At 37.5% G+C, this 20,904-nt stretch overlaps 1 protein-coding gene across 1 annotated transcript; it reads left to right on the top strand.

The window, feature by feature from the left end:
• Positions 1-14,508: 14,508 nt before the first annotated feature.
• Positions 14,509-20,702, top strand: LOC139151750 (glycerophosphodiester phosphodiesterase 1-like). The gene is made up of 6 exons (XM_070724729.1): positions 14,509-14,985; positions 15,495-15,670; positions 16,140-16,245; positions 17,266-17,358; positions 18,396-18,613; positions 20,238-20,702. Exons 1-6 carry the CDS (start codon positions 14,674-14,676, stop codon positions 20,383-20,385), a joined length of 1,053 nt encoding a protein of 350 aa, XP_070580830.1. The 5' UTR covers positions 14,509-14,673; the 3' UTR covers positions 20,386-20,702.
• The last annotated feature ends 202 nt before the right edge of the window (positions 20,703-20,904 follow it).

Here is a 20,904-nt window from a genome sequence, read left to right as displayed (position 1 = left end):
CTCAGCCTTGAGGGAAATATAGAGGCAGAGGATCCATTTAAAACAATCAAAGTTTTAATCAGTGAAACTCTAAAGAATTCACTGTAAAATTTCAGCAGGAATATTTTGAAATGAAGGAGTATTCATTGATAATCATGTCATAGGTCATTGTTGCCATTTGCCAATCAGTGGTGTCAATCAAATTACAAAAAAAATCATATTTCATTTTCTAATATTACAGCTGCAAAACTGAAGACTTTATTATTTTAAACAGGTGTCGACTAAGTCAGTTGTTTTCCACATGAGCTTGTTCATATTCCAGCGATAGATATGATGGTCTGATTTTTGCAGGGCTTGGAGAATTTCCTTGTATTGTCGCATTTCACATTCATAATGAAGTTAATGTGTGGCTAATTTGCCTTTAATCAGCAAGAAATAACAGGTACGATGAGGAATGTTGATATTTATATTTTAATATAAGAGAAACTACAACATAGTGAGGAATGTCCTGGTCAATTTCATTTCAGGAATTGAATCAGATATGTTTAATATGTGTGAGACATAACTTTAATTTGGTCAGCACTCACTATGTGAGTGTCTTCAGATCATATTTTTTCTCTTATGACTTCTAGTGGATTTTCTTAAGTCAAAGCATGGAGGTGAAAATGTTTTTATCTCCTTGGTAACAGAGATACATACGTCCTGCTTCGAAACATCTGGATTACTGCTAACGGTGTCACTGTGGAGTAACTAACTGACTTATTTTCAAGTCATACAGAGCTATTACTGGTAGAACTGAGCTAATCCTATGGCCTTAAAGTGGCACTCCCACTGGGTAACATTTTTAAAGCACATTTTTTTAATGCCAACGGTCCATATTTGACGTCGCGACTGCGCGCGGATCACGAGATATCGATAAAAACATGTCCTCAAAAAAGTAAAAGTTTGAATTCCGGTGGCCCACCTAAATTCAGCTTCCGAACATTGAACGTTCGGCACTGGGGCCATTGTCAACTAAGCTATGGAGTACGAGTCTACGCTTACGCTGCTGTATGCCACAGTACCATTCGCGTCGGTGATCGGTCATGCCCCCTGGGGGAAAGCCGAGTCTTACTGACTCTGAGAAAAAACGGAAAACAAAGTTTTATTCCACTAGAATTCGCATAGGTGACTAGCACAGTTATGTGCGGTTGATACATATTGGCCGCCGAGTGGTATGCATAGACGCATACCACGTGCACGGCGTACTGTGTGGCAGACGACAAAATGTAGTCATCGGAGGCGGCTAATATTTGACACGTAAAAACTGATGTTTATGTGGTATTGGTTAAAAATATAGTACAACTGATTTAGAATGATGAAAATGACAAAAAACTAAGGAGAAGTTTTACAAAACTTACCTGAGGTAATGGCATAATGCTGTATATAAAGTCTTTGCAGTGGGAAGTAAATTAATTGCGTCGTTCAAACTTATTGTAGACTCCCTAGAATATCGTCACTCAGCACAACAACAAACCTTCGGGGGATTTCGGGTCAAAATCAGAAACGATCGTAAAACTTTGGGATGTGAAAAATACGCTCGGGAAATGACATGTTTTTATCGATATCTCGCCACCTCAAAATGTGTTTTAAAAATGTTACCAAGTGGGAGTGCCTCTTTAAAACCAGGAGCAAACTCACACCAGTTTTTGTCTCTCCATGTTGACCAACAAACTGGAGATCAAGTGAGAATTGTGATAAAAAGAATGTTCATAGGCACTTGATTGAAATGTTGATGTGTTTTTGGGAACACATCTCAGTCTTACCCCTGATAAAATGGGAAATTGGACACACAGACAATCAGACTGTAGACCGTGACTTGTAATCACTAATTTTACTCCTTTCCTTAGTGTGTGCCTTTTGGGACAGATATTTTGACTTTTAAATTTTTTACAATACTTGACTGGACTTGTTTGGACTCATCTTGAAGTTTGACAAGCAAATTCTTTTCTGAAAAAGTCGAAAATTTAATTTCCTCCATAGAGCTAACACAGTGACAGCGGCCATTTTGAATTTAAAATATTGAAACATTCATGGAAGTAGAAACCCTCTCACTTGTACCTCTGTGGAACACTGTGTGTAATATTTTTCTCCAGTGCCAAAAGTTGCATGATGATTCTTGATAATGAAAAAGAAATGTTTTAAGATCTCTCAAGGAGCTTAACAGAAAGTTTTTAAATCTTTCAGTTTCTAGGTGTGTATTATCCTAAAGCAATTACATGTATGAAGTTCAGAGTCAGAACCTACCGCTGATATTACAACTCTCAGACCAGTCAAAATAATCTAGTAGGATAGTGCAGCCACTGGTACACATGTTGCAAGTCACTCTTACAAAAATTGTAGAGTGACTGTGTCTAAAACAAATATAATGCCTTCAAAAGTCAAAGTAAGTGAAGTTGGTAATGTCTTCAGTTAGCAGCAAATTTTGTCTCTTGTATGTGATTATGTCAGTGTCTGCAAGTCATCATGCGATGATCTGCATTTCTAGAAAATAAAAGTAGAAAATATGCTTATGTCTGGATTCTGTCTTTGCCTTCTATACTGAATGCTCCTTTGTTCAATTTTTTTCATGAGACGAGGTGTTTGTGCACATTCCAAGACCATTGTCATACTGAAACCTACAGTATGACGTCATGTGTAACCGAAGAATCGTGCCCTTTTAAAACCCCACACTGTATCTTTCATATTCAAATTTGGCCTTTTGGGACACCAGATAAGCTGACCTATTAATGCATAAAAATGTTTTTTTTTTCTCCATTTGATCAGATTAGGATCGGCATTTGTTGTTAATTCACTTAGTCCGACGCCATGTAAATTCAAGGAACTGGTCAACTATTTTCCTGACTTCACTATACTGAGCACCATATTTAATGGGTTTTTTTATGTCACAAAATACCCTTCTAATAAACACAACTCTACGTATGGATCTTCATGTATGTCAATATGAGTTTGAGTGCTTTAACGTGTGTTTTAAAAGGGGCACTATTTCTTGTCCAATAAATGTAAACCTGTCTCCGTCTCACCTTGCAAACTTTTGCATTCCAATAGGTATTAAATTGTTTGAAACGATTTGTTTAATGTTATCAGGAATGTCCTGTGTTAGGTTGTTTTCAATGTTTGACTCTAAGAACCTCATTCAAGCGTCACAATGACGTGAGATAACTTTGCCACAGTTGATAAACAAGTCTCCTCTCTCTTTGCACACACAAAGAATTTTTTCTTCGTCTTTGCTCGTTGCACTTCTAGCTCCATGCTCTGTAAGCATTTAGGAGGATTACAAGTGAATAGAGGAGTCGATGCCCTACCATACTTTGAAGTTGTTTACGCTGTACGGATGTACCCTTGAAAATATGATGTGATCTCTAACCTCAGACTTGTGTCCCTGTCCAGCACAAACAACCTAGATGCCAATTACTCCTTCCATAAGCAGTAAAAGCGAGGTCTCACTTCTACTGTTTACACCAATTCTTAGTATTCAAGGATAATCCCTCGTTTCCTATAGTAGTTAAGAACACAAAATATGGGCCATTATTTGGATTTCGATTCCACAAGTATTTCGCCAAACTTTTTATACGTGTACTTTGTGGGTCAATATATTGCCGACGGGGTTACATTTGATAAGAGTCAAACCATAAAATTCGAGCGGCAAAAGTTCATGTTTTTCAATATTTAAAAGAGAACTGCCACATCATGTAAAAGAAAATTTATGTAGCGTGTGCCATTCTCATTCAACGACTTTTGTCACTAGAAGTTACTTTATCAATCTTCTAAGAGCACTAAACCTGAATAAACAAAAATAGCATTGGCATATTATTAATCTACATTTGTACTTTGAGTCATAGACGATAAAATACTCTTTCTACTGCTTATGTTTGAGTGATCAAAGTTGTGGAAGAACTCCGTTACTGCGCCATCGGACAAAGAGATGGAAAGGTGGACCAATAGCTTATGGCGCCTCTTCTGTGATCTTTTAAGTTACCAGGTCGAATCTAGTAAACTGTCACACATGGCACCTGTCTAAACATCTATTTTTTTCATCCATGGTCTAAGAAATTTCACAAATGCTGTTAAAGTGTGATTCTAAAAACATTCGGACCGGCAAGACACACGCCCGTACAAATTGCGTATGCGTGGCTGTGATTCACACACTGGATGGCGAGATGCTGACTTGTACCTTCAGGTCAAAGTTGAACAGAGAAAGCGAAGGAAATATGGGGTACATATCATATTCATGTTCATATGTAACACAGGTCTTGTTACAACTCTGCCATTCCACCATTGGCATCTGTACCGGCTGTCAACCGGCACTATTTCCCCCATCAGAATTATTCAATTCAATTCAATTCAATTCAATAGAACTTTATTTATCCCAAACACGGGCAATTAAAAAGCGTGGCTCAAATACAACATCAAAAATATATAATACAAATTTACAAAATGGTAGGAGACGCAGGACTATACAAAAAAACAGTTTAGGAATCATTTAAAAGCCGCACAGCGGTTGGAATGAATGACAACTTGCGCCGGTTTGACCTGCAAGCCGGGTATCTAAAACGCCGACCAGAGGGAAGTGTGTCGAACTCTGCTGATAAAATGTGATCACTAGACAAAAGAATTGAGCGGGCTTTCCTGAGTACTTGCTGATTATGAAACGTAGAAAGACTTCTCTGGGGTATACCAATAGTTTTGAGCTATGTGAAACAATTCTATCAAGTGAAGTTTTGTTTTAACAGACAGATTTTGATACCAGCAAATGAATGAAAATGAGATAACGCTTTCAATGTAAGATTTATAAAAAGAGATAAAATTTGTCTATCAACCATGAATGAATGTAAGATTTATAAAAAAGAGATAAAATTTGTCTATCAACCATGAATGAACGCAGTTTCCTTAAAAAGTACAATCTTTGCTGCCCCTTCTTCAGTATAGCATCGGTGTTATGATCCCATTTCAATTTGTTGTCAAATATTGAACCAAGGTATGTATACTTCGAAACAATCTCGACTTCTTGATCGTGAACAATGGACGTAGGAGGGTTGCGTTCTTGCCTCCTAAAATCAATTATCATTTCATTAGTTTTCTTAACATTTAAGTTTAGATACGAATTATCACACCACTCAACAAACTCACTAAGAGCGGGACCATGATGACATTCTGATCCCTGTAGAAGTGTATAAAGCAGAGCACTATCGTCAGCAAACTTAACAAGATGGCTACCTTCATGTGTACTTCTACAATCGTCAGTATAAAGGATGTACAACAGAGGAGACAGAACGCAACCATGAGGAGAACCTGTATTTGTTTGAATGATACTTGACAAAATACCATTGACAAACACCCTTTGTGATCTATTTGTAAGAAAGTCAAGAACAAGTTGATTGCTAAAATTAAATTTCAAGAGTTTTCTGCAAGGACGTGGGTTGGATTGTGTTGGAAGCACTGGAGAAATCTGCGAAAAGGATTCTTGCATGAGCACCTGTTTTTCTAATTGTTTGTACAGTGTATTGAGAATGAAAAGCTTCTAGCATCTTCAACACCTTTTCCCGGTCGATATGCAAATTGTAGGGGATCTAGTTTGTTGCCAACCTTTGTCAGAATAATGGACTTAATTATTTTCTCAAATGTTTTCATTACCAGGGAAGTAAGAGCAACTGGTCGAAAATCGTTGGGTTCTTTAGGGCTAGCTTTCTTTGGACTGGTACTACTATAGAATTTTTCCATATGGCAGGAATACTAACTGTATCAAGAGAAACTTGGAAAAGGTGTTGTAAGACTACACTAAGCTGATCAGCACAGAGGGTGCGACCACAAATACAATCAGGACCTGGAATTTTGTTCACATTTAAATGATTTTAAAGTTTTAGCTACTTTCTCTGTCTCAATAGACATCCCTAACTCAGGAGATAATGACTGTTTTAGATTTGAGATTTGAGATGAAAAATCCTCTGTTTCAAAACGAGTGAAGAATGTGTTCATAACACTCTCTCCTGTATTTTGGGTTTCGCTTGTTTAGTTTTTGCAGAGTTAGGCCTATTTACCGTGAAAGTTCGGTTAAAAAAAGAAAACTAATATGTAAAATAACGTTTTAACGGTATATTTGCTTGACTTATTGTATGCATACCCGTCCTGCAATATATTTTTTCCACTTATGGTCAAATTTTGACTGTAATTATGACTCAGCAAAAACTAAATGAGCGAAACCCAAAACACATGAGCCGGGATTGATTTTACTTTTACTATTTCATTCTGAAAGTGAAATTGTTGACTGGCATCAACTTGCGATAAAAATAAAGAGTTGTATGGGACGTGGATATTTGTGAATGCTGGCGATTTGACAGCAATGACAGGAGTTAACGAATTTTGTGCAACGAATTTGCGTAATATTAATGGTGGCAAGTGACGGTACGCTGTGCTGTAAAGTTGTTTCATCCGTATGCATAAACTATTCTGACTTATAATCATCAGTATCGCAAAATTAAGATAAATGGAAAGATAACTCTGTAAAATCGTGATGCAGAATACAAAGTATTCGTCGGTGTATGATTGGTGGCATGTCAACGTCATTTTCATCAGATAGCGTGCCATTTACGAAAAGAAGGGTCCATAGATCTAGCTGCTGGCTTCAGAAACCTCGTGTAATGGATTAAACGTCAATGGTAAGGTCTGTCGAGTGTTGCATGTAAATTAGAGATATCACAAAGCGCTGATTTCCGATTCTCTGAACAAGAAGCCAATAGTGGATCGTTCAATAATGGACTCTCATGCACTGAAAATACTGTTCTCAGCCTTTCTGTATTCCAGAAATAACTTCCTCCACAGTCCTTCATCTCAGTCTAATCCGATCTCCCCCTCCCCCTTGAGACACAGAATCTTCGGCAGTAAATCACTGTCAAATATCGATGTCTACAACTTGAGCGAATGTTTCTATTATCAAGTGCTGGATTCTTCACTAATTTGTACATAATTTGAGACGTATTGAGACCATAGCAATTATTTGGTAAGGTAAATGGAAATCTTTTTATTTCACTCAAATGAGGGCGCTATTCCAACCTGGAATTTGTTATCGATTTATACTCAAATGAGACAGCATATCATGTATATGTGAACTCCAAGATTTCGTTGACTGTTCCATTGTTGTAATGATTCTGTCTGTAATGTTTGCCTAGTGGGCGATACTGTGATTTTATTTCGAAAACCTGTATGACTTTTATAATCGAAAGTAGTATTAGAATGTGATTAGAATTGCAAACCTCTCTATTCAATGATTAAATTCGAAACGTAAATATGTATCAGATCTTAATGTATGACTAACATCAGCCAGCAGTCTCTCAGACTGGTATGATCATGTGTGGGGATGAAATCATTGGGGCACTGCCATAGGAAGTTTTGGCGCGGTTTTGACCCCCTTTTTCTCTTCATGTAGATTTTAATAAAATAAGCCAGCGCTCATTAAAAAATAGACTTTGACCCCTATTTTGACTCCAACACAGATTTTTAATCCCGGATTAAGCACTGTTGACATGTGAAATAGTAGAAATGTGGATTTTTGACCTATGACTTGACTATTGGACTTCTGACACCCTCTTATACTTTGTCCAAAGTACGGGGATAAGTGCTTCTACCCCGGTTGAAATTTTTTTTAATTTGACACCGAAATTGGCGTGAAAAATGTGGTAGATTTTAAACATTTTTTATGTTACATGTATTTTATTGTTATTCATTCGAATCCATTTTCTAACAGGAAAATTCGATTTACAGTTCATAGGAGACACCCACCGACAAACACCGTGCTCGAGTCCAGGACTCATTATCCACAGTGAGTCTGATAAAGCTGTCCATACCCGGGTTAGACTGAAAGATCTCTCGCTCGAGGACGCTCTCTACGCGGTGTGTATAGCGTGCATTTCTACACTGTAAAGTTAAGTGTTCAAGGATAGAACGCCAATTAAACGCCTTTTTGTAACACTTTTTGAATGCCTCTAGACGTTCAGAAATTTAACACTACGTGTTCAACCAACGTTCAATTCTTGAACACACGTGTGCAGATTTTGAACGCTACGTGTTCATCAGACATTATATTGAACACCATGGTGTTCCATATCTGAACACACGTTGCACAGGAAATGTGTTCAAAAAATTGAACGCTTTTACGCGTTCAAAGGGCTGTAACACTTTTTGAACGCATGGACGCCGTTCAACGATAAGTGTGTTAAAGGCCAGAACACATGATGCGCGCTTGTTGAACACCTTTAATTTTGGGCGTTCATGGGGTGTTCAAGCCTTGAAATAACATTACAGACCATTGATATCCAGTAAAATTATTTTATTCTAAAAATACACGAAACATTTCTAGAGTAAAATACAATAATTTACTGTAAAATGGGCAAATAAACATTACAACTTTGTATGTAAAGTTTGTCAGAGGAAAAAACCAACAGTGTTAACACCTTCCTATCAAAAACATAAGCAATAAAAATCACCATATTGTGGATAACGTTTCATGTCCATACTTGTTTAAAATGTACAAAAATCATCTGAAAAGCCCAAAATTTGGCATACTTATTGTGTTGACAAGACGTATATGTATGAAATGCATACTCCATTTTTGTAAGATGGTTTCTTAAAGACATTTCCTCTTGTACAGACAATTGTAAATTTTGAAGAAAAAAGAAGTTAGTCAAGGCTTCTCTGGTGCACATGGTAAATAGTTGTCCACACTAAAGTAAACACAACATGTCAAGTTGTCAAAGTGTCACAGTAAAGCACAACATGCAGAAAGTGGGGAAATTGGGTCCTTGGCAGGGTAAAACCTATTTCCTTGTCCAACAAAGTCCTTCATAAACAAAAAAGTTTGTTTGTTTGTAATATCTTTAAATAAACCCTGAAATAAATGGGTGACATTTCAAAAATATACGTCTCAGAAATTTAAAACATATTCGTAAAGACCTTTCAAATTGTGGTGTACCCTGCTATTAATTTTTATACAATTTTTTTTACCAAAAATGGTAAAAATCACCCTTAAATGAAAAAATGTACATTTCATCATAACTTAAATATATCACATTCTGGTAATCCCTATGTCTTAAAAATGTCTGAAATGTCTTTAATGTCCTGAAAACACAAAGTTGCAAATTTCTGCATAATTTGAATAATCTGAAAAGACTATCAGTAGCGATCTATGTCCTAAATATCAAAGCTGTTCGATTAGCAGTTTTGAAAAAGATTTTTTAAAGATTTTTTGACCAAAAATGACAAAAATTGCCATGAAATATAAAAATTTGAATATTTCATCACAACTAGCACAAATTTGACTAAGGTCATTTTTAGGGACATGTTTAGCAAATATTGAAGACGGCAGTAAAAGAGAAGAAGATTTTTGCCAAAAAATAGCAAACTTAACCTCAAAAATATAAATTTTCATATTTCATCATAAGTTGAGCATATCTGATTAGGGTAATCCCTTGGGACCTGTTATCCAAATATTAAAGGATTCGTACAGGCTGTTTTGAAGAAAAACCTTTGGATGTACAAATTTGAGGACAATGCTACACATCCACCTATTTAGCTGACAGCAAAGCTAAAAACCAGTTGCTAAGTACAAGAGACGTGTTGAGGTACAATACAAAATAATCTACGGTTTGGTAGCAGGCTGTGATCAACTAAATATTACAAGGGCATAAGCTTTCAAAGACGTGAAGTCTCCTTCATCAGATGCAAGGGGGATGAAAAATGAAGCAGAAAGTGACAGAAAATTCAGAGTGAAAATTTCAGAAAAATCAGTAATTCAGAGTGGACATTTTTACTCTGAATGGTCTGTCGCTTTCAGCTTTAATTTAAATAAGGGAGACTACACGTCCGTGAAAACCTATTCTCCGGCAACATTTAGTTGATCATAGCATGCTACCAAAGCTTAGATTAATTCAGAACACAAATACAGAAATTTATCAAAATTCAGTTACTGACCCTTGCAAGTTTAAATCTACATTAGAGATGAACTGAGGTTCTCAAGCTTGTTTCCAGATAGCTACCTGTAGACTCATCTAATCGTTATCTGTACCACCAGCTTCTATAACAACTCTTCGATTTTCAGTTAAATCCAACTTTTTACATCCTGAAAAAAATGCAACAATAGGTAATATGGCGAGATAAAACTTTAAATGAAAGACAAGGGGCTTATTAGGTTAAGGAAAAGGGGAGACTTTCATATACAGTGCCTCTCTTCAATACTGTTACAAAATATTTGCTGCTTCTAATTGTCATCAACTGATTAAAATAAAAAAGCCAAACTCTCATATGCTGAAACAATACATTGTATACTTCACGATGTTTAACTGATGTTTACATGCTATTGCGTTTACTAAAAGACACGTGTTAGCTGTGATTACGCAGCGTGCAGCGGTACTATGCAAGGCGTATCGATCGCGCTCAGGTCGAGGGTTATCGCTACAGTTGTGTTCCGATGACCCTTGACCCGAGTGAGATCGATCGATAGGCTATGGCCAAAAGTACCACTGCGTAGTCACAGCTAGTTGTTGGTATAGCAGCTACTGACAGAATTAAAGGTTTCTTCATAGTTAAGCTATTCCAAGGTACAATACAATTAATTTCAAAGGACGATAATATAGATGCTTCAAAAATCTAATACCTTTTACTATTTTGGAGAGGAAACTTACCCTTTCTGGTCTAGCTTCCGCACGATCACGACTTCAGGGTGCGCTTACAAGAAAAATGTCGCGACTTCCGTTTTGATGCATCATGGGATAGGAAAAGGCACCAAAATTGAACACCAAGTGTTTAGAAGTAGAACGCCTCTTGCACGCCGATGGTAAAATTAAAACGTTCATGGTGGTTTTCTGATTTTCTTTTCTAATCTTTAAACTTTCAACCCGTAATAAACGTGTAAAATTATTTTTTATACTTCCTTTTTCAGAAAAAACATGCTTTCAGCAATTGTAGGCCGGAAATATTTTTCACTTAGTGTGAAATTCGTTACACCAAAATCCGTGTACGTTTAATTTACCGGACAGTGAAGCAATAGTAAATTAATATAGCCATTGTAAAGTAAAAAACACAAAAGACTGTTAATTGTTTCACAGTATTGTAAAATATCTGTGATGCTGAGTTTTTGAACACTTGAAGGAGATCGTTGTTAACACATAGTGTTCAGGTTTAGAACATCATTATTAATATTATGAACACTGGTGTTAACAATATGAACACTAGCTGTTCAAATTTGAACACCGACATGTACATTTTGAACGCGTAAAGACGCGTCTAGCGTCCGCTATTTTTACAGTGTAGCCATGTTAGCCCACTATACCCCAGAATGAAAAAAATCAAATGATCTGACGCTTAATCTCTATCCTGATAGCCAAAATAAAAACGATTTTTTTATCTTAATTTAACGGAAAACGAAATCAAGGCTTTGACTTTTATGGGTCATTAGGTTTGAAAACTCAGCCAAGTAATTACTTTGTTTTTCATGATCTAATTGTAAATATTCTCGCTATAAGGCTGATTACATATTATCTCCACCAAAGTCTATTTTCAACAACTCTATCTTTTACAAAGGCTATAATGACTTCGCAGCGTTTTCCGCCGGGCGTTTAAAATGTCACCCTGTAGTTCTTAGCTGGTGACCTGCGGTATAAGCAGAATATCGTTTGAAAAGATAATACCTTAGAGTTTGTAGACTATTTCGGCATTTGTTGCACTCCACATGACAAATAAGTACAACTCGAATAACAAAATGCTATTTTTAGTCTCCCACATAATATTTACTTTATGGAGTGTTTTGCCTCATATCGTTAATTTCAAGTATACTCGGCGATACGTTGGAAAATAACTCAAATACCGACTTCGATCTGTGTATTGATATAAAGTGGGTCAGAACCCTATGGCCCATGATATGATTTAGGAGTGCACTAGTTTATATCAAAGATACAACAAAAACACGTACCGGCAATATACTTCTGATTCAAAAGCTATGATAAAATTAACTATTTGGCAGTGAAATACATTCAGAAATATACCTCGTCCTGCACATCTCACTTCCTTTAAAAAATTTGTAACTGAAACGAAACGTAAAGCTAATTCTATTTAGCGAAACGAAACGAAACGAAAATCTCGACGAATCATTCTATTTCCTTATTAATACAACGTAGGAATAAATTATGTATGCATGTTTTGTTTATAGGGCTATGTAGTCAGTAATATTTATACACTATTATATATATATATATATATATATATATATATATATATATATATATATATATATATATATATATATACTATAGTATGTTGTTTATAGGGCTATATAGTCAGTAATACATTCTTGAAGTCAGTAATATTTTCCCGTAATATCCTGCGGGAGTAGAAAACAATTACCCGGAAAGTGGAAAATCCTCCTCCTCCCCACTCCCTATGTTAAATTCTAAACATATTGGCTAAATATATAAAATGAACAGCCAGCTGCAAGATGGCAGTATGAAACAGTTCAAAATCTCGATAATCTGATTACAATCCAAAGAACACATTGACTATATAGGTCCTCTTGTCGACCTTCACTGGGTACAACAATGATAGCAGATGCTAAGCAATACTACCAATGACCATGATCTAAGGGATGGACCATTAGACCTTGGGAGGGGGGGTGGTCACAATGAAATTGTGAAAATTTTTTTTTTTTTATTGTAAATTTCTGAAATTTTTTTTTTCCAATTGAGATTAGCTGTGCAAATTTTTTTTTTCAGAGTAAATTTTCAGATTTATAATTTTTTTTTAGTTCGTCGCAAAGATGTCACAAAGATGTGGTGCCAAGCACCACAAGCGGTCACGGGGGGGGGGGGAGGTCAGGAGAGGGGTGTCCCCTTGCTGCTGTTGGAGCTTTGAAATATAGAGATTAAAATGGTGTTATTTGGTGGCACTGGGGAGTATTTTTGCGGGGGGGAGGTCAGGAGGGGGGTGTCCCCCTCCTGCTGTTGGAGCTTTTGAAAAATAGAGATAAAAATGGTGTTATTTGGTGGCACTTTGGGAGCATTTTTTCGGATAACACATCTTCCTCTGAAACATGGTCTTCTTGCTCCTCAGTAGCTTCCTATAAGTTTTGAAAATTGACTATTTTGGTTTCCTGGCTTCCCTTTCTACTGCGTGGTGAAATGCCTACATTCACCCCACCAAACATCATGCATATCTCATGATTTACAATTGATTTTGACAAGCTGAGAAGCTAAAATAAGCTAAATAATATAGTTAAAATTGCATATTTGTGTTTTTAGAGCAATTGATGCACTTTTTTGATCAAAACATCTATTTCTCTGTAGCAGCATGTCCAAATTGATTGGATGTGTGTATAGATGTGGTGAAATTTCAATATTTGTCTTTTTAGGGCAATTTATGCCATTCATGGTAAAAAAATCTGTATTCTCTGAAAGGGCTTGTCCAATTTCTTTGAAATTTGCTACACAAAAACGATTATTCATGCAGATTTATTCAGTATTTGCTATCGAGAAACTTTCAAAGTTCAACCCTTTTGTGTGTTTTTGTGTTGGGATTTGTTGGATAGATGGCATTCTACGTAGTGTATTGTTTAATGTTAAAACATGTGTTGCTGTTGTTTTTTGAGGCTGTTTTTTGAGAAAAAAGAATTGAAAATGCCTTTTTAAAAGCAAAATAATACATAATGACTTGATATGTTGTTTTATCATTATTGACGTGTTTCTACTTGTTCAGCCATTCTTGCATTCATCATTGCAATAAAATGCTGTGAAAAAAATGAAACTGATGTAGCCTGCATCTGTTTACCTTGATCTTAAAAGGCAAATACAACTTTCTGTCTTGACAACCATACCATAGTTTCAATGTTTTACCTAGTGTACCTGCTTGGTTTGTACGCAGGAAACCAGTAGAAAACAGGCTCTATAATTTCATAATTTTCAAGTGATCAGAATACAAAAGTCCTGAAAAGCTAAGATAATCACAACTTCCAGTATAAGGGATACAGTCACTCTAAATGTATAAATTACAATGAAAAATGTGCCTGGAGGATGTACTAAAAAATACAGAAAGTTGCTTTCTGTCGGTAAAATCTAAAAAAATTCAAAATTTTAAAGACTTTTGCAGATTTTTTTTTTACGCCTTTGTCTTCTGATTTATTTTTTTTTTATTTTGCAAACTAGTTTGAAGATTTTTTTTTTCCTAACTTTTTGCTCTGAAAATTTTTTTTTTCTGTTTTTGACCACCCCCCTCCCAAGATCTAATGGTCCGTCCCTAAGCTGTTCCGTCGCGTCATATCCTACACATCACTGAGTGATCAATCTTCCACTACATTCATTGCAGCCAATCTCAAACACTCAAATAACACTGAAATCCCAAAATCTCGAGTGGGATTTGATCTTATTTTATTATTTCTCTTTCTATGTTGGCTGTTACTATTGCTGAAATGCACTTCTCAAGTTTTATCGTATTAGAGTTCATAGAGTTCACTTGTTGAATGAGGGCATAGTACTATAGTTGATAGTTGGATGGTTGGTTGTTTGCACGGTCCCTCCACTTGATGTCGTTCTTACGTATCAGTTGCTTATTGCCTGTGCGACGACCTTACCAGTAGAGGATGGACCACAGTAGTCGAGAGCTGCCGGTGATGTCCTAGGGATGGATTCACTGTCACAGCTGCCGGTCTACTCCCCGCTCACGTCGGGCATAACCGATGCGTGTTTGGTGCTCTGCCTGACCTTTCTCGCTTGGTGTCTGGCAAGACCGGAAGCATCTCACACAAAGTGCCTGTTCTCCTCACTCGGCGTTGTGTCAGTGGTTTTTGCCTTGATCCATGGATTTAGGATTCCTCCAGTCGATCAAAAGATAGCCAGTAGTATACTGGAGGTGGCTCCGAATCGAGCTACAGTGATAGGACATCGAGCTGGAGCGTGCAATGCCCCTGAAAACACGATAGCGGCTATTCGGGAAGTGAGTGTGTTTTATTATGTCGGCACAATAGCAATTTTCTCGCAGTCCTTTCCGCCATCAAATGCGGTTTATGTAGAAAAACCTCGGGTCAGGGGATATAGGTAACCTATCTAAAACCCCTGACCGGAGGTTTTTCTACCAAGATGGGATGGAAGTGGTCTGTGGTCGACCATTTTTAGACATCTTTCAATATATAGGCCTAAATATCAGCAACTGCTTGTTTGCAACAATATTGGTGAAAAAAGGGTCAAAAAATAGCAAAAATACCCCTTTAATCAGGTATCGGACTGTGCCAACAGTGAAGCTGGCATTTATTACACTATTCTCAACTTTGCCCCACTCAATAGTACCTGCACATATGCATATCGTTCGAGTCGGTACGTATATCTAGCTCTGCGTGGCAGGGCTGTGTGTTACCGGCGTTATACGGCCTCCCAAGCACCGCATAACGCCGGTAACACACGGCCCCGCCACGCAGAGCGATACGTATATCAAGCTTTCTCCTGTAGGCCAAACGGAATGGTGCAGATGGCGTAGAGCTCGATGTCCATTTTACGAAAGATGGTGTGCCAGTTATTATCCATGACCCCTCGGTCGATCGTACCACTGATGGACAAGGCATGATAAGAGCGTTAACATTTGAAGAAGTGAGAAAACTGAACGCCTCGTATGGACACCGGTTTCGGTAAGTCGCAAGGGCCAGGGAGAGACACTGGCTCCTATGCGGTCGAGTTAAATGAATAAGTTTACGATGTCTTTGCAAGACTTATGAAATATAGAAAATTTTATGGAATAACAGTTTGAGACGATATTCACATGTATATCCATAGTAAGCGTTTGACGTCATATCATATATAAGTCCCCTGAAGAATGACAACTGGAACTAACTGAAACACTTGTGTTGTGTTGTGGTATGTTGTGTTGTGTTGTGTTGTGATGATGATGATGATGATGATGATGATGTGATGATGATGATGATGATGATGATGATGATGGCGATGACGACAATGGTGATGAGGTGGTGGTGATGGTAATAACCGCGACATTACGATTGCAAATGGATAGAGACATAAGAGAGATTTTACTGATCTTCTCATCAGCAGGTTCTCATTTTATATTTTCTGCACAACAAGCTTTTTTTCCTTTCTGCCCAGTGCTAAATTCCCTGATGAACACATTTCAACTTTAGAAGAAGTAACTGAAGAATGCCTCAAGTTAAAATTAAAAATATTCTTCGACGTCAAAGTCGGATCAAGATTGGTAAGGAATGTTCCCTGCAGTAAATTACAGAGGGGTACGATTGGACTGACATCGACCATGACCTTATTGACCTTATGCAACTAATATTTGAACGTGACAATCATGATGTATGTGTTTTCCTCCACTAAGCGCATATGTGTCAGAATTCCTCCTTTCAAAAGCAAACTGTCTGCATGATCGTGAATATCCAAAGATCGTCAAGAATGACAGTAACGATGGTGCAAATCAAGTTGGGCTGGGATCTGGATTTTCACCACTGCCTAAACTATCCTATACTGCCCCCCCCCCCCCCCGGGGGGGGTACTCTTCATATTTTCATATGGGGTGTGCCGCCCGAGTTGAAAACAACCACGTATGTCTATTCCAAAAATATGACCCATTGTTAAGGATTTTTTGGTGAAAAGATAATCAATTAGGGCGGCACATACCGTACACCTTTTCTGTGGTTGAACCCACGGGTATAGTTTTTAATTGGTTGTAGATTGTTTGCGTTGTTTACAATGCATTGTCCATTCATTGTAGCGGACACGGCAGCTTGAGCTGGAGCGAATACCAATATATATTGCAGAGACCGGGTGATGCTGGCATAATTCCAAGAACATTGGAATAGCTCATTTGACATCTCCACCACTGAACAGCTCCCAAACTTACGTTTCATGAGACTATCACCGCTGAAACGCCAGACATTGTCTGAGAACCATTTAGCAAACTCTTTCAAGCTTTCCCTTCTTTACTTTTCCAGTACTATGCTTCAATACTATTCTTGGATTGCCATTTACAGTCAAAATGCGGTTGCTGTTTTGCTTCACAGCGCACTTTACTTGCCCAAGTAACGTAAACGAAGCCCGAAGGTCAGAATGATTCGTTCATTCATGCATCCACCTATCCATCCACCCTTTCATTTTTCATTAACCCAATTTTAATTTATTCATTTTAATAGTTCATTTAACCATTCATCTCTCGATACATGAATCCATCAATCCATGTTGAACCTCAATAACAATCTTCTCGTTCTTTTAGGCAGCGACGACCTTCGTGGAACTTTTTGAAAAGTTTCCTGGACTCTATAGTAGTGCAATGATTTGCTCGTTTTTCCCGAATTTTATCTACATGGTGAGTAAACAACTTTGGCGAATCAGATTTGCAAAAGTACGATGTGGATTTATCTGGCAAATCGCTGTGATTGGTTAAAATGAAAATAACTGTAACTTTGCATATATTACAATTTTTGGGCAGGAAATTTGTGATTTTCCTATTTTTTGCCCTAATGTATGCTGTTATTAAAGGCAGTTCGCACCTCGAAAGTGAAAGACTTAAAACTTTTGCTAAAACTTGCCTCAAGAAATCTGTCAACAATTCTCTTTTATAAAAAATAAAAAACCGGGGATCAGCGTGCAAATGTTGGTACTAGAGAAATAAATTACCTAAGATTTACGGATACTTGAAATTCAAAATGACCGCCAACTCTGTGTTAACTCTATGCAGAAAAGTAAAATTTTCGAATTTCAAAAACCTAAGACAGTGAAATTTTTTCTTACTCCATACTCCAAGAGCTTTAAATTAGCCCCCAACAAGCGGTAGACCATTTAAAGTAATGTGTCTGCAAGGAGCATTCAAAGTATTAACTTGGCTAAAACAAAGATTGTGTATAATAATAGACACTGCTAGTGTTGACCTATGAATTTCAGTGCGGACTAAAATTCAGATTTCGACAAAAACATTGGACATTGAAAACATCCATATACAGGCTGTTTTACAAGTTGAACTAGAGACGTTTTGACTTTATGGCGCCTCTCAAAAGGTATCGCAAACGGAATGTCACAATTCCATTTTCTGTAGAAAACCTTTCCTGTAAGTGGCGATGGTATAAAAGTGCACAATAACTGTAAAGTGAAACCCAACAGAGATAATGCCGATCGTTGCGTGGTGTTACAAAGACCGACGGGACACTTCAAAAGCCGGTAGCTGACATCTAGTTAAAATCAGGGTACCAGAACAGCGCCATGTAACAGAGTCTGCACAGACTTACGTGTTAATATACGAGTGAATGGACTAAAATTATTTTGCATATGTCTTGTATCATAGCCTAGACGCAAAACCGGTTTGTTCACATTTCCTGATATATTACCCTGGTTCTTTCCCCTTTGAAGTTACGTCTTGGCAATCCCAACATTGTGACAGCGCTGATCTATTTGCCTGGAAGTCTATCGTATCTTGCTTCAGGGTCGCTGCCGGCTTACGCCATACCTAGATGGACGGCTCCCGCAGCGCACGTCGCCGATATACTCATAGGGTGGGCTCATCGTTCGTGGCTCTGGCACCTGTGCGGGAACTCAGCGTTGCTCCTTCACCACAGTGAAGTATCAAGGTAAGAAACTCTGCGAAGTCTTTGGCATCTTACATCGGCGATAGGCCTATACGGAGTAAATTACAGCAACATCTTGAAAACACCGCGGTAGAAAGAGGTTCAGAAATCTCCAACGGGGTAATACAAAGTTTTTGCAATACATGTTTGTTTGCTGTCATGTACGGTGAGGCAACAACATACAGACAAAGATATGTTAGCATGGCTACAAGCTTGACGGCCTGCTTGTCATTATTTTTGTTCGCTAAAACAAGCCAACTTTTGTTCTTATTGTCCCCTACAGTAACTCGAAATATATGAAACATTTGCCTCGCAAAAACAACGCATTGTATACAACATCATGAATTCCAGTCCGGATGAAAATTCAGTTGCCAACTATAATTTGACATTAACACGATTGGAACTAATTTGGGAGAATTGGATCTTCATATTTTTCAAATTTCTCAAAAATGTTAGGTACCCTATAGCTGAATGTTGCAATATTACAAATACTCATAAAAACAAGTGTATAACTTAAAAAGAAAAGCAGATGAGCTTACATTAGCAGATTAACAGACATTACTTCACCATCCAGTTATCCCAAATTAGTTTCAATCGTGTTCATTACACAACAGCTAAAGTGTGCTGACAGGCTGAATGGTAGAAATTTTGACATGATTTTGTGAATAGAACAGGTAAACATTCCTGTCGTTAAATTAGAACAAAAGTACTGAAAAACCACCATAAATTATTCATGTTGCGAATACCGGTTTATAACACGTTGAAAATTGTACGAATTGGAAAAAAATGTAAAATCATGTTACAGCAATTCAAATGAAGAGTGACGTCAACTTCTCATCCAGTTATATTTACAGTTTTGACCTGCAATTTGATTATATCTGCTATACATGAAAATATCAGTGCATTACATTTCGCTGTGATATCCTTGTATACGCAATGAATTGCAAGCCTGAGTGTACAGTCCAATGACTAACTTTATTCACTTCTCAGCGGCAGTCATCAGAAAAGCCTGATGGATCCATCATTTCTGTTCTATGTAATTGTGATATCTTGCCATCCACAAAATCACAGAAAACAGCTGCTTAGTAAAGACTCATTTTCAAGTCTCCATAAAGTTCAATGGACGCTGAGATGATGCTCCATCTATCTAATTTTTGATATATTTTTCTTGCTCTCTCTGTAAATGAGGTCTAACGTTTCTTATACTACTTCTAAAAATCAGGGTGGATGCTGAGTAGTCGACCCGTCAGCCTGTATGCATCTGTAATCACGATGTTATTCTGTCGTCGTCAACAGTACTACCTATGAATTGCATAAACACTGTCTTCTGTTATCAAAACAAGTACTTCGCATTTCAACATATAATTGAGGGGGGACAGTGTTAAAACGCATAATGGTTTTATGGAGGGGAAATCATGGAAATATGGTAAAACTCAGAGCTTGAATATAAAATCACCCCACACTACCTATTTGCTAATGGTTCCGCCTCTTGTGACAACTTGTCACAAGTTGTCACAAAAGGCGGAACCATTAGCAAGAGTGGACTCCTGGTAAGCAGGCGAAATTATTCTTTTCAAGTGAGGTTTCGACGAAGAATTGTTATTATGGTTATTTCATACCTTTACAGGCACGAAAAGCTGTACTGGGAACAGAGAGGAGTCAGGATTATCCCGTGGACAGTTAACAATTTACAGGAGAAGCGATTCTATGAAGAGTCCTTGAACGTGCCTTACATCACTGACTGCGTGACGGCAGATTGTCCTGACAGTTGCTAGGCGTTTGAGATACCATGTGCTGATTGGGTGTTTGGTATCGAAGATCTGATAACTCTGGGCGATCGCATCATTTTCTTCACATAATCATCGAATCACCTCACAAAACTGCAGGTGCCTTTGTTCAATTGCCTGCGCAACATGACTCATATGATCCCTCCATCGTAGGTAAAAATCGTCGTCGAATTTTGCAAAGATCTACAAATAAAATTGTGTGAACCCGTCCATGAACCTGTAACTGCATGGCGAAATGTTCAACACGAATAAGGAATAAATTTTATTCTTCATATAATGGTCGTGCGTATTTCGTCGTCAGTTTCAAACCTGTTCGAAAAGCTAAACTACCCTATAGGCCAGGATATGCGCATTTACTTGACAGGCAAGTCTACAAACTTTATTTTGTTAACCCAGCCTTAAAACTTAAAAGTGGAAAAGTGAATCATATTAGAAGACAAAATTAGATCATGCTGTTTGTGGAGGAGTCTCGTAGTTATGGATAAGACAGTTTATTTTAAGCAATGT

The sequence above is a fragment of the Ptychodera flava genome, chromosome 15 (genome assembly GCF_041260155.1).
Source record: "Ptychodera flava strain L36383 chromosome 15, AS_Pfla_20210202, whole genome shotgun sequence".
Lineage (NCBI taxonomy): Eukaryota > Metazoa > Hemichordata > Enteropneusta > Ptychoderidae > Ptychodera > Ptychodera flava.
Note: the sequence above shows the minus strand (reverse complement) of the source record. Positions and strands in the feature narration are given on the sequence as shown.

Coding starts and splice junctions, on each gene's coding strand:
- LOC139151750 (XM_070724729.1), top strand. CDS start 14,674: ATGGATTCACTGTCACAGCTGCCGGTCTACTCCCCGCTCACGTCGGGC. Junction 15,671..16,139: donor TCGTATGGACACCGGTTTCG/GTAAGTCGCAAG, acceptor CTTTCTGCCCAG/TGCTAAATTCCCTGATGAAC. Junction 16,246..17,265: donor TCAAAGTCGGATCAAGATTG/GTAAGGAATGTT, acceptor TCGTTCTTTTAG/GCAGCGACGACCTTCGTGGA.